The following is a 14,660-nucleotide window of genomic DNA, read 5'->3' as shown; positions in this document are numbered from 1 at the left end:
TTCTTATTTAATTAGTAATCCACCAATATCTATTCTCCCTTCCCTATTGGTAAAAAGAGAAATGCAACTTTCTATCTAGGTATATGGCCACCTTGGCATCAACTACATCTTCCTAGCAGCTAGATATGACTGTGTGACAAAACACCAATAAGATGGTAGCAGCAATAAAGGCAGCTTTCTAGATTATGCCCTGAAACAAAACGGGCATGAACTTCCCCTGCCACCTTCCAGCTGAGGCGTGACAATGCACATGAAACCAACCACTGTGGGCCCCAAAATGAAACCCATCTGCTGTGAATGCAAGAGTCACCCTATTGGCCCTTGACAACCCTCCTTTCCAGACTACCACATGGGAGAGAAATGAAACTATCTTTCTTAGGTCACCGCATTTTTAAAATTTTCTTTGTTATAAACGCTTACACTATAACCTAACTACAAAGGTCCTCAAGTGAAGAGAGGATGGCACAGCCCAGAAAATAAAAACAGTGAAGTAGGAAAAAAGAAGGCATGAGAGAAAGTGCTGCAAATGAGACCAGAGTCCACACAAAGACAATGGAAAGACACTGAAGAATCTTAAGAAGGAAGTATTAACTGGGTTTGTACTCTAAAAAGTTTATTCTGTCCGTACTGAAGAATGGACTGGTGCAGGTAAACAGTATTTATAAAGAACCCAGTCAGGAAGCTACTGGCTAGTCTACAATACAGACAGCAACAGCCTGGGACAGCAGGGCCAAAGTAAATGGAATGCCTTTGAGGCCAGTTCTCTTGGAGGCCCAAGTGCTTGCCTTCTTACGGGTTCTTCAGGAACGCCGCATTCACCGCCGGAAGCACAAGCTTGTCTGGCCATCCCTCACCCTCAGAACCTCAGCTGACTGAACCACCCCACTTCCCCAGAACACCTCTTCCCTCTTTTCCAAGCCATTCCACAATGTCTTCTGAGACTGCTGCTCTGTGGTCAGGCAGATCTATTGTAGATTCAGTATCTTCATGGAACATTCCATTCACCTCTTTGCCTCACCAAAATCTCAGTGCCTTCAAGGACCTCACTTCTCCAGCAACCCTCACATTCCTCCCAGTGATCCATGATCACTTCCAGAACAATACCACTTCCAATCCTTCGAGAAACCTGTCATCTATCAACATCCTATCTCAACCCAATATGCACTACAGAATTTATGTTACCTGATTCACGATGTTCTTTTGATCCTAATTTACATCACCCTGTGTGGATGACTCAATGACTCATGCAACATCCTTATCACTCAGTTATTACTATCTCATTTCAAATAACCTATTCTTCTACTAGACACCTAGTCCCACAGTCACACTTAGAAACCATCTAATGTTCAGTAACTGCACCATGTTCAAAATCACCACCCAAAATAAATCATTTTCTAACTGCAACCCCATGTTTGTTGTTCATTCCCCTTAGGTTTTCCACTGGACCAGTACTGAAACTTCCAATCTAGAATGTGAAGCATTCTGTAAGTCAACTGCCCTGGATTCTTCTGGCAAGTTAATGAGAGGAAATACAAAGAGAACAAGGTAATGAGACACAACCATGAACAATGTGTCACCGCTGACTGGACCACAGGTGGGGTTAAGAAAACAAATAAAAAAGACACTTTGGGGCACAACTGGAGAAACCTGAATATGGGCAGTACATTAGATGACACTGAGAGATTCCTGGTAATTTCCTGTGATCACGGTGTTGTGCTTCGGTGGGAACATGATCTTACCCTTGAGATTCATGCTGAAATATTATGGAGTGGCGTGTCACAATGTCTGCAACTTTCTTTCAAATTGTTCAGAAAAAAGCAGAGAGAGAAGGGAGGAAGGAAGGGATGGAGGAACAGTGGGGAGGAAGAAAAGGCAGAGAAAAGAAAAGACAGAGGAAAAAAGCAAATGTAGAAAAGCTTGACCATCTAGATGAAAAATGTAAAGGAATACAATGTACCATTCATTCCATTTTTCTCTGGCTTGAAAATGCCTAAAATAATGGTCTGGAGGCAATGCATCAAGAAAAACCCATCTCTGATAAATCTTCTGAGCTTTTAAAAAATTCATATACATATAAAATTAGTACATGTGTGTATGTATGTGTGTGTGTGTATATATATATATATATATATATATAATTATATATATAGCCACATTTTTCTCTGTGCTCATCCAAACACAATTGTGAATATTTTTGAATGAGAAGGTGGCTTAACTAATATGAGACTGCACTACACATTACTCTGCAAACTACTTTTCTGATTTAACAATACACATGGATATGCTTTCAAGTCACAGTGAAGATACACAGTCATTTATTCAATCATTCATCCACTTGGTGGACACTGTGGATGGTCAGTTTTGGCTACTATCAACAATGCTGTTGTAAATGTCTTTGTGAATATCATCTCACAATTCAGTCTTTTAAGGCTAGAGGATAGGTTCCTGAAAATTGAACTGCTGAATGATAGATTATTTCCCCAAAAGACAATAGCAAGTCACACTCCAAAGACACCTGAGTGCCTGTCCCCTTTATTTCGTCTATACAGTAATATACCAGTCTCTTAAAAATGCTGTCACCTCAAGTCACCTATCAATCCTAAAGCAGTACTCACATTACTTTCAAAGAACCAAAGGGAGAAGTGAAAAGAGAAAGCAACCCTCCCCACATCTGAATTCCCACTAAACTTTTTCACACTGCTATTACAGCACTTACTAATTTGTACTACCCTTATCTTTCTGTATTTTTCATACCAAGCTTAAGAGAAATTCCTTGAAATAGGAATAGTATCACTGCCTCATTCATTAATTCATTCAATAAACACTCAATCAGCTACCATGTATCACGCACTGCTGAGCACTAGTAACATCCAAGTAAATAAGACAAACACCATCACTGCCTCCGCATACCTAATATTCTTATGGAATGATCCAATATTTAGCAATTAATTACCTAATTAACACTTTTATTACAGTGATGATAAATGCTCTGAAGCAGAACAGGGTGCAGTGAAAGCATATAACCCAGCACACAGTACCAGGAACGACCTAAAGTGGCTTTTCAATATTGTTCATCAATGGTTTAACAAATTTCACTTATCACCAACTGCCTGATAGTAGTTTATGATACATGATTTTAAAATATACGCTCTGTAACTGTAGCGAGAGAGCGAGAAAGGAAGACGGGAACTTACGTTTATGAGCTTGACCCAGGACTGTGCCAAGGCCTCTGACACAGGCCACCTCATTTAATCCTCACTACTCACTTCTAAGGCAGCTACTAAGGCTCCGTTTTGTAAATGTGGAGTATGAGATTCAGAGAGACAGTAATTTGACAAAACTCACTAAACGGTGTCAGGACAGGATATGAACCCAGGCCTGATTTCCTTCTCATATCACAGTGCAAAGGTAGAAAGACTAAGCCTGGAAAAATCTATCTGTACAATAAAATACATGTTGTTTTACATGTGATACATGTAATTATAGTTAGGAGAATGACAGCAAGCCTATTTAATATTTACATCACTTAATTTAAAAATGTACTAACTGCTGAGCCTACGTATAAAGTATAGCAAATGAAGTAAATTGGTAGGAAACATTCACTTAAATATACAACATGAAAGAATAGTAGTCCATAAATATGAACGAGTATTCCTTTCAGAAGCTAGACAGAGTAGAATAATACAATGCTAATGTAAAATTTTGACAAACTGCCCATGTGCCATTACACTGTTATATCAACGTTTACTAGAGATGTGGTTTGACAAAATATTCTTAAGTACCTCAAATTCATGAATTTACCATCAAGCTCATTAGAGCGAAACTTAAATTAACCAAAATCTAATAACAATCACACTGAAATATGCAAAGATGGTGGGGAAGGGGGGAAGAAATCTACAGAAAACTCTTAAAAATATTTTAAAGACCTCCAGAAATAATCTCCCCAAGAATCTGGTTTGTGTCCATGTATATGTAGTTTAACATACACATATGCACACCAAAATTAGGTATGTGTTCCAAACATGCCCTGAAGTAATTTGAGGGAAAATATTATTTCTGTAAGAAAATGAACCCTTCGAGGCCTATTTAACCAATCGTATAGAGAAAATACGTATCTGCTGCTGATGTTGGAACATGGCAGAGTTATAATACCAGTAAATATTACACAATTAAAGCTGAAAAGGAACTCAAGAATGAGTCAGCAAGAATGTGAAGGGGATTTTTCAAATTTTTAGATGATTTGGACACTGACTTACTGATTTTTATATTACATCTAGGTTCACTTGACAGCTTACAGCTTTGCTTTGGTTGATCGAGGTAAGATTAGATTAGACATAAGATTAGACACAATCATTGTCACTGCTTAGTTAACAAACAGGAAGAAAAGAGAGTGATAAGTGATAGCAAAAGGGAAGGAAGGGAAGAAATTTCTCCTGATCTAACAAGAGAAAAGCTGAAAGAAAAACAAGAGTAAAACTGAGGACTATATGACTTACTTACCACTAGAAGAAAATGAGCAGGGAAAGGCAGATGTGTAAAAACAGTCACTCAACTGTCCTGGGCCACTACAGTACAGTTGTACAAACTGTTCACTGCACAAAGGTCAAGGGGGCAAAGTAGGGGCTTGACATGCTCCATTGCTAAGATGAACTCCCTGTCTCAAGGCTCGATGCACCCAGAGAACAGAGTATTTCTTCTAATTCACACAAAGTTACAGTCCACCTGCCAAGCCTTGTGACCTATAGGCTGTGTCCACTTGAAGGGAGGCCTTTTGTAATCACATGAAAGTTCCCTATGGGCTTGAGGGGGACTGTGCAGCCACACTCCACCACCATTCTACCCCTCAAACCTCCAAAATCTAGATTCCTAGCTTCACTGTCATATTTAGTAAGTCATGAGAAAAGAGCAAAACTCTACAGGCCAGTCCTGCCTATCCTTAGATGCACACTATTCATAATTCAAAATGAACTTATATTTTACACTTTAATTTGATATTACAGTCCATCATTCTGAAGTTGATCATTTATGTTGGCAAAAGTAGAATGATCTTTTTGTTACTAATGAAAACTTGCTAATAAGATTTACAATGTAATTTACTCCTTAAGGGGGATAACTTTGCTTTAATTATTTAAATATAATGGCTGCTTCTAATTCAATTGTCACTACACACCCTAAAGGCTTGTAGGATCTCACTTTGTTAGGCATAATAACTACCCTGTATGTATATGAGATAACAAAATTGCATTTGCCAGAAAATATTGTATAATTTGCTCTAATTTATAGAAGCAAAGAGCTATTCCCTCGGCTCTTAAATTAGTCAAATGTATGTCACTATAGTTTACATCTTCATACATTTTCAAGTTTCATATTTCAAGAAAAAAAAAAAGAGGAATATAGCAAATTTGCTGTCAAACTGAATTGGTCAATAAAAGACTTCAGAATAAAGAACCATTTTCCATAATACATATCTGTAAAATACTAAATGCTCATATAGGAAAGGTCACAAGTTATATAAGTTTAATTAAATAACTTAATTTAAGATGTGTAAGTAAAATATAGAACTGTGAAAGAAAATGAAATAATTAGTACGTTAGTTTAATTATTCAAGCTTTTATTTCTACTAACACATAGTCAGCAAATGTTCTATCAAATTCTCTAATTAGTGAATCTATAAACTATTTTCTAGACTGGACACCACATATAATATAATAACAGCATGCCAAGCATGTGTTGTTACCTCGAATAACATAATTATCCAGGGCATCTTCCATTCTCTTCAAAGCTTCAGTTCTATCAGAACCATATGTAATCAGCTAAAAGCAAACAAAACACAATTTACACTGATATACATCTACTTATCTACCTATGAATCAAAGAATTCATCCTAGCAAAATTTGAAATATTTCATAACAGAGTTCCCAGAACACCTTTTAAAATTTCACAATGGTTCAGGTTTTAATATAAAGTATGTGATTTAAGATTTTTTCAAGTAAGTCAAGATTAGAATAAAGCTATTTCAGATTTTTTCCCTACATTTCACTAACACAGAAAAGACCTATTCAAGATAAACAAAAATGTAGCAAAAACAAGCATAAAAAATTTATAAGGAAAGGTATCAAAATGTGAACATCTGGGACAGTAGAGGATTAGGCAAGATTTGTTTTTTCTCTATTTTTCTGTGGTTTCTAAGTTTGACACCCTGAATAGCTAACTTTTATACATAACATAGCACAGAAGCACAGAGTTCTTATATTAGAAAAATAGAAAGGTCTTACTGTTCTGACTTTGTGCCTATTTATAAGTATCATACAAATTAGCAATAAGATATTAAAAATTCATAAAAGATTTTTCTGGTTATTACATTAGTCAATCTGTAGTTTGCAATTATTTTAGTTCATTTTAGGAGCTCTTCAATATCAAGCCAGTTTGAAAATTAATTTGCAGGCCACTTTTCTGATCAGAAATGTGTTCATCTAAAAATGGAAACACAACTATTAAAATCAAACCCTACTATGAGGTATTTTTATTTTTAATAGTGTTTCTCAAACAAAATACCTAATGAAAAAATTTTTTAATGCTTTGTTTACCACAACTACGTAAAAAAGTCCACTTGTGAGAAGGAAAACATCTTGAGATATGGGATTTTTAATAAAAATGTCATCCTTTAATGCAGGCCTCACATTTCAGAGAACATAGGAATTTCTACATAAAGTCCATAGTATTAATGACTGCAGTCAGAATTTTACATTTTATAGGATCTTAAAATTCTAAAGATTTTAAAAGATCTAAAACTTTAAGTAGAATTCATTATTCTGAAAAGTCAAATTTCAAAAAGACAGGTAGGCAAAAAGACATCTCACACACTTACGTAAAATTTAATTATGTCAAATCCACATAAGCGTGATTCATAAAAATTGAAAAAGGTAAAAAGTACTCCAACAAATACATCCTATCACCCAACTTCCTGACATCACCTGCCATTCATACTGTCATCTCAGCTTTCAGAAATGGCCAGCTAACCTTAATTCATTCTTACTGCAATGGGCTGGACTGGTGCCACCTGTTCAGATAAATTGTTAATTTTCAGGGCAGGGGGTGCTAGTTGGGTTGGACTGGTGAGGTGGGAGTGTTGCAAATTAACATGAAGTTGAAATTTCTCTCTTAAAAGAAAGAAAATCTCTGCTTTCACTTTATAATCAGTGTACATTTACTTAAATACAGCAGATGATTCAGATAAATTTCAGACTTTAAATGTGTCCATTGTCTTTTCAGAAGAAAACTGAAAGAAATCATTAAGAAATCGAACTAACTTTTGAAATCATTGGATCATAATAAATGCTAATCTCACTTCCTGGTTGAATGCCGCTGTCAACCCGGACCTGGGAGAATGAAAGAAAAAAATGAAAGTTACTTCATTTTGTGCAGCAATTAATTTTTTTAGCAACACATTTAATTTCCATGTAATGGACAATTTCAATTTCAAAAACCATTTCAGCTTCTGGGAAACAGAAAAACAATCTTAAGTATCTAGACACCAAATTATCTTCATCTGTTAATATGCAGCATAACATATTTTTTGTTCTCCCACTTAACAAAGGACCTAAGTAAGAAACCACATGCGTGCGTGGGCACACACACACATGAAAACTTCATACATCACTATCCTGGGATGCATTTGTAGCTATTTGATGGTGTCTTCCAACTGAAGCATAGCATGAATAATACCCCTTCTAGTCCCCCTCCCCATGGTCCCCTCCTGAGGTTCCAGTGAGGACCCCAGTCAAGCCGTGCAGCAGACGGGGCGCTCTGCTCATCAGCCCTACGGGGACGCTGGTCCTGTGGCTTTCATGTCTGTAACACTTTCCTTTTTTGCCTCACCCTCTCAACTGTAAAACGCTTTTTTTTCTGTTACTGTTCGTCCCCCGAGACTTTAATGTTTACACAGCTTTTCTCATGGCTTTGCTTTGTAAGGACACAGCCCCAATTAGAGTTCCGATTTTGTGATTTTCATGGGGGGAAAAAAAATAGCGCAAGTTCAAAATATTCTTTTGAAGAGCCTGATAGCTGTTAACCAGCCAACAAGTTAGTTAGTACATCGCTGATTCTTGTTTTCATCTCCCAGTTTGATACCATCAGGAAGGCACAGAGGTTAGCCATGTAAAACTTTTTAAATGAGCAGTTGCAGAGGATGAAATATTTATTAAAATATTGTGCCTAAGCTTTGGAATCTGAAGTATTTAAAAGCTAATCAAAATACTTAAGACTGTCAAGAATGTCCTAGGGGCATTGAGGATAGAGGAATTTAATCGAAGCTGCTAGAACAGCAGGACTTTGATGCCCGACATTGTAAAGGGGTGGGGAGGGAAGAGCGGAAGCTCACATAGCTCTTCACCTGTGGGAAGAAGGCTTCCTAATAAACAGCATCTCATCTGTCTGCAGCAAGGCACAAAAAGGTCAACACAGCGGCTGTTGGGCCTTTAATATTTTAATTTAGGCAATTATCAAGGGACCCCATGTAGAACCTCTTGTCTAGGATATCCACATGAGGGTCTGATGATGGCTTTATTACACATTGACATCAAAAGATAAAGCATAGTTTCATTCTCTTAAAAAAAAATCACACTACTGTTATTCTCTTTGCAAGTTTTTAGAAGATAACATCATAACACACCCAGAGTGCCTTTATTTCTGTATTTGAAAACACAAATTATGGATATTGTACATTCATTCACATTCATACATGATAATCTTAATTTTAAGTGAAATCCATTCAACTCATTTAAAACATATACTTAGCTTCCTATTTTCTGAAACCATACTTCAGACCATAAGTTCTACAAAATTCAGTGTTAAAAAAAAACTAGAGAAGAATTAATGGAGCAGCTGTGAAAGCAATAAAATCATAATCTTCTCTCTCCCCACATTTAAATAGCCCCAAAATGGCAACTTGCAATTAAGTCACATAACAGAAAAGACATCTCTGAACTTGCATTTTCTTAATTTTAGGAGCCAAAAGTTAAAGAGCTCATTTTACCACTCTGTATTATTTAAAACCATAGCATGTTTGCTAAAGCTGTGTTTAAACGGAAATTGGCAGAAGCTCTAAAACTTTTCACTTTAAACATACCCTACTATCTACTCTATAAACAGCTACGAAGCTAGTGTGGTACTCTGTTGTTCAATGCACTGGCAAAATAACACAATCAAGAATACTTATTACATTCTTCTATAGTTCATAACTTAAAATTTTAGTTACCTTGAATAACACAATCCTAAATGGTAAGTTACCTAGGGCTCATACATATAACTAGGTCTTTGTTATTTATTAAAATTATGGTCACATAAGGCAAGTCACTTTAAAAATACATAGGGTAAAATCAAAATATATACAGTCAACACATATCTTTGTATAGGCAAACCAACATTTCTAATTTAAAACTGTAACAAAGCATGAAGACTGTGACTTATATTTATTGTTCATGTAGCTTTTTCCAAATAATAATCAGCTTTTAAAACACTTCTAACAATGAATTAAGACAAGTCTCCATTCCTCCACGGAAACAAAGGCTAAACAAAAAAAATACATTTTAGTTTTTGCAATAACAGCTTTAAGAATAAAGTCAAATGAAATTGTAACCAAATTTCTGAGTAGAACAAAACTGTAGTCTGAAAATGACAAATTTACAGAACATGGTGATCAAAAATACAATCTTCATTTTTGCCATATAAATAAATTTTAGGCTTAAAGAAGCATCTGAAAAGTACAAACTGTAAGTAAACTTTAACGTATGTATTTTGGAGACCAAAAGGTAAGGGCCGCATGGATTTCCTAAGTTAGAACTAACTGATGTATAGTTTAAGAAGGCAGGGAAGAAAAAGCATCACCACTACCCAGGCACCTGGGTATGACAGTCTCTAAACATTGCTCAGAAATCTCTCGCATAATTTAGATGTCTCTCTTCTGTACCAACAGTGGACTGTGTGAAACTATCAGCCGTCTCCCACCCTTCATTCTCGATTCACCTCTCCCCCCAGTACAACTCCCAGCCCGCCATGTCTACCTGACAAGTGACAGCCCAATCTGATTAAATGCTTCCAAGGGAGGGGACTCGTGGGCCTCCATGACAGGCCAAAAGTGATCACCATGGAGATACATAATTACAGCTGTCAACGCATCTACTGTCCTGCTGACATCAATTTGATTGCTCCCAGCAATAATGATAGACAAAGCTTAGTGTGCACTCTCCTGCACCCAATCACGTTATCTATTCCTTGGTCCATTTAGCTGACATGCAACATTCACACAAGCAAATAACAGCAGTAAGCAGAACATTTAAGGCATTTTAATTGTTTTTTCTTTCTATGGATGGCTCATAACTGCAAATGTTATTACATAAAACTCCTGCTGCAGCATTAATTGAAGAAAGATTTGGTGGGACAAAGACTGTAGGGGGTATAGTTTGTCCATTATCACTTGTACTTTCAACAGGTCTCACGTTTGAAAATTGCAAATTGCAAAAACTTGCAAGGGCAAAATGTTTGACATCCTGTTACCTATTACAACATGGTAAAAACTTCTAACAACTACAATAATCATTATGAATTCTTATTTAATACTTTTTTCTGTTTGATTAAAAAAATGTTTAGATATGTCCCTATGATACTTGTTTTCTCATCTGCTATTTAACATCACATAATGCCTGTTAAATCTTTACAATTTATTTTCTGCCTTCAAGCTTTGAACACAGCATGGAGTCTGTGAGCCTAGGAAGGGTCAAGTCCCTTTGGAAAGCACATGGCCAAAAACAATTTAAAAAGTGAAATAAATCATATATCCAATAACATCTTCAAATTTAGAATTCTTCCTGTAATCTTTCACCATCTTCATGCCAGTAATCAAACTAAGTAATCAGATTCACAGATGGTGCAGCCCTGTCATCCACTAGCTAACATAATGTCATACATACGCACTTATTACCTCGCTTAAGAGAAAGGGTTATGTCCTTTTTATGCAACAAAAACTATTTAAAGAACAACTATTAAACACAGAAGAACTCTCAATAAAGTGGACAGTGATCACTTGTTTTTAACTAGTGTAACAGGTTGCTTCTTCAAGTCCATGACACTTAATAGAATGACGTACTTTGTTTTCCTTAATCCTTTTCCATTAAAGAGCTGATTTTGTACTTGAATTTCTTGACATCTGATTATACAGGGAAACTGATTAGATTTAGTGAAAAGATTTAATTGTAATACAGAAGTTATTCCCCATCCTTAGGGATTCCATATTTTTTCATCATATTTTTCAAGGGAATTGGGAAGACTGTAGACTCTTTTACTTAGTAGTCTCATGTCCCTGGACTTCTGTCCAGTGAATTTTGACTTTCCCGCACATTATAAAATACAAAGCATTAAAAAATTAAAAACTGTGGTTCCCCATGAATTTCACTTGTCCTTCAATTTACACCCTTTGGTGTTGAAATGCTTTAACATAAAAGTCTGACATAAATCAAGATTTTACCCCACTTGGCAGTACAGCTTAATGACTTACACCAGGTAGATGTATTGGTTCTTGGTACTGAGACAATCTCCCAATAGACGGTAAACCAAAAGACTTGTAGGGGTCCTGAAAGTTCAAAGGAAAGGAAGCACAGTCTTTGAAATATAAATCAGCACAAGTAAGGTTGAATATTTATACAATGGAGTATTTATAGTCTATTTTCAACATACAGTACTTACCACATCACAGATTTCAGAATATTATTGTCTTATACTCACTGTAGACAACTTAGAAAGTGTATTTAAAAATCAAACAGAACTGCAAGCAGAATTTAGCCTGACCTTGATCATACTTTATTGAAATTGGTAAAATTCCAACATAAAATCTTCTTAGAATGCCTTGGGCAAAAATAAAATAACCTAGGCGCTACATCAAAACATACTCAAGTTCAGAAAAACAAATGTAGTACACTAAAGATATTTGTTTTTCTTACACTCAAAACAGCTCACATATGGTAAAATTTGAGAATTTTGGTTCTTCAAATAAAGACGTAAAAAGAAACTTTTCATATGCTACTGGATACATGTTTCATCTATAAATATCTTAGATCATCAGAGTAATTACTAAGTTCAATGTCATTAACAGTAAGAAACCACTTAAAATATAATAAAAAGAATAACCAAACCAAAACATATTTCTCAACATCCTTAAAAAACATTTCAAAACAACTTCCAATGTATTTAAACAGATACTGCTAAATTTATTTTTTATTTCAACAGATAGGCTTCGATGCCTAAAAGATAATATAAATGGTTCTTTGCATTCTTGTTTTAGTCATTTAAAGAAAGCATTTTCAGATGTTGACTGCTTAATTATCTAACTCAATATTTTAATATAGTCATAAAATAAAAGTGTCCAACTGAAAGTTCATGAGGAAAATCTGTAACTAAAATTATGAACAAAAGCTTTGCAATTTAAATTTTAGTTATTACTTTCACATCATCATAAAGGATAGCAAACTATTGGAAAAAATTAAAGTAAATATTGAATTAACAACTAATGTGTACACAGGGTAGGCTCTTTTCAAAAAAATTAAAAGACACAAAAATAAATACTTCTGATAATTTCAAATGTGGTTTGAAAACAAGCAAACAAATAAAAAACCATGACTCATTCAGGCACAAGAATATTTAACTAATGATTTATCGCCCCTAAAACCAATTAGAAGCTATTTCTCCATCCAAAAAGAAAAATACACGAAAACTCATTAAACTCAATCCTTTAAAACTATCTTGAATTTTGTCAAAATTATCTAACCTTTTCTCTGTTTTGATTCTGGACTCCAAAAGCAAATACTTGACAAGTAATAAACCCTAACTTCACTTGTTGTTCAGCTATATCTGGTCCTATGCCTTGGGACTCAAGTACCGCCCTTCCTCCCAACTTCATTCATTTTACCTCAGCGTAAACCCGACATTCAACTGCCCAGCCGTTGATGGGGATATCAGCCTGTGTGTGCCTGAGAGGGTAACCCCTGGCAACACGGATCATTTCTTGGACTAGGTCCAGGCCAGTAATGCATTCTGTAACAGGATGCTCAACCTGCAAGACCAATATCTGCCAGTTACAGGGTGTAGGAAAGGGTACATACATAAAAATAAGCAAAAATAATTTCAACAATTTATATTTAACATTTAATCATATTTAACTAAGAAACTAAGAAAATACAATTAAGTAAACACAATATAGTGCAAAACATGACAAAAAAAAACAAGCATCCAAAAAGTATTTGTAAACGATCTGTATTACTTTTCCCAGTTTTCAATTAGATGTGATCCAGCAATGTTTAATACTTTGAATTCTGAAACTAATTCTTAACTATAAATTACGTACATAGCTGTAATCCTCAGTGTGGCTGATAATCAACCTATTCTGCTACACTTAGCATGGCATCCATAGAGGCAGCTTGTGATTTTCCACAGCACTAGGCTAGCCTAGTCTCCCCCACTCTCCTGCTTTCACTAACCTGTCCTGACAAGCAACCAGATTAGCGTACTCTTACATCAATGCAGTGTAGCAGAAAAGAGCAGATGGATCCTGCAGGTTGTTTTCCCTTCAGACTTACACGGGGAGTGCTTAGCATGCACAATAGCAAAAATGAGCCAGTGAAATCACTCTGCTCTCTCAGCAAATTGCTGATAACTACTTTGGATGATGCTGTCATGCGGATCCCTGGCCTTCCACACTAACACATGGGATACACATGTACAAAAACATGCACTGACACACAGAGATACTAATAGTGCTTCACATCATTATAGGTTTGATTGATGGCTTACAAGTTCCTAAACTTAACTGAGCTAAAATAATGCCACTTACGGCACAGGTAAAGAGCAGACAATCTGTCTTTCATCTAAAACCTTGAGCATCTTTTAAAAATTTATATAACACTTTAGCCACTTTTGCTGCTTTAATACCAATTTCTTCTCTCATAAAAATTAAGCATGTTCTAAATTCACTTCACAATAGCTTCTTTATCAAAACATGTCATATTTCATACACCTGGACACAGAAAAAGGTCAATGAACAACTGAATTGTCTTCCCATCTTCAACTATACTAATTGAAGGGTAGGACTTAGTCATTCTAATAATCTTGAAGCTTATCATAAGCAGACAATGCCATGGTCTTAAAAGAAAAAAAAAAAGCTTTGAAAAAATAAACAGATGGCATCCATAATTAGCTCTGTGTGTGTTATGAGTTTGTTTACAGTTTCAACAACATTTTAAGACATTTTGACATAATTTTAATGACAAATCATCACTAAAATAAGCGTCTACCCTTTGTAAAATAAATGTGACACTAAATAAAGATCTTATCAGTTTAAAATATATATTTTTGAAAGCAAATAACGGTTTGGCGAGAAACTAGACTCTATATGATATGATAAATAAAACAACAAAGGAACACATGTAAAGCCCCTCTATTGTTGCTAGAAAGAAATTTCACCAAGAAAGCGTGTTACCACTCCTCAAGAGGTGAACCTACTACGTACCAAGCACTTTGTATCAAGAACTACTCACACATCTGTTAGGTGAGAAAACAATTTTAAAAGCTAATTATTTAATTTGATCTTTCTACAACTAGTGCCCGGAAAAGTA

At 35.5% G+C, this 14,660-nt stretch overlaps 1 protein-coding gene across 6 annotated transcripts in view; it reads right to left on the bottom strand.

The window, feature by feature from the left end:
• The window catches only part of PCCA (propionyl-CoA carboxylase subunit alpha), a 358,555-nt gene that overhangs the window by 167,557 nt on the left and 176,338 nt on the right, over positions 1-14,660 (bottom strand). For all 6 annotated transcript variants that reach the window (XM_036893600.2, XM_036893604.2, XM_057494481.1 and 3 more), the window contains 4 exons: positions 12,959-13,102; positions 11,552-11,626; positions 7,311-7,379; positions 5,738-5,813 (listed from right to left, as the gene is read on the bottom strand). In XM_036893600.2, the coding sequence (XP_036749495.2) occupies positions 5,738-5,813; positions 7,311-7,379; positions 11,552-11,626; positions 12,959-13,102 (364 nt within the window). The remainder of the gene's footprint in view (positions 1-5,737; positions 5,814-7,310; positions 7,380-11,551; positions 11,627-12,958; positions 13,103-14,660) is intronic.

The sequence above is a fragment of the Manis pentadactyla genome, chromosome 17 (assembly GCF_030020395.1).
Source record: "Manis pentadactyla isolate mManPen7 chromosome 17, mManPen7.hap1, whole genome shotgun sequence".
Classification (NCBI taxonomy): domain Eukaryota; kingdom Metazoa; phylum Chordata; class Mammalia; order Pholidota; family Manidae; genus Manis; species Manis pentadactyla.
This window is presented reverse-complemented; position numbering and strand designations above follow the sequence as displayed.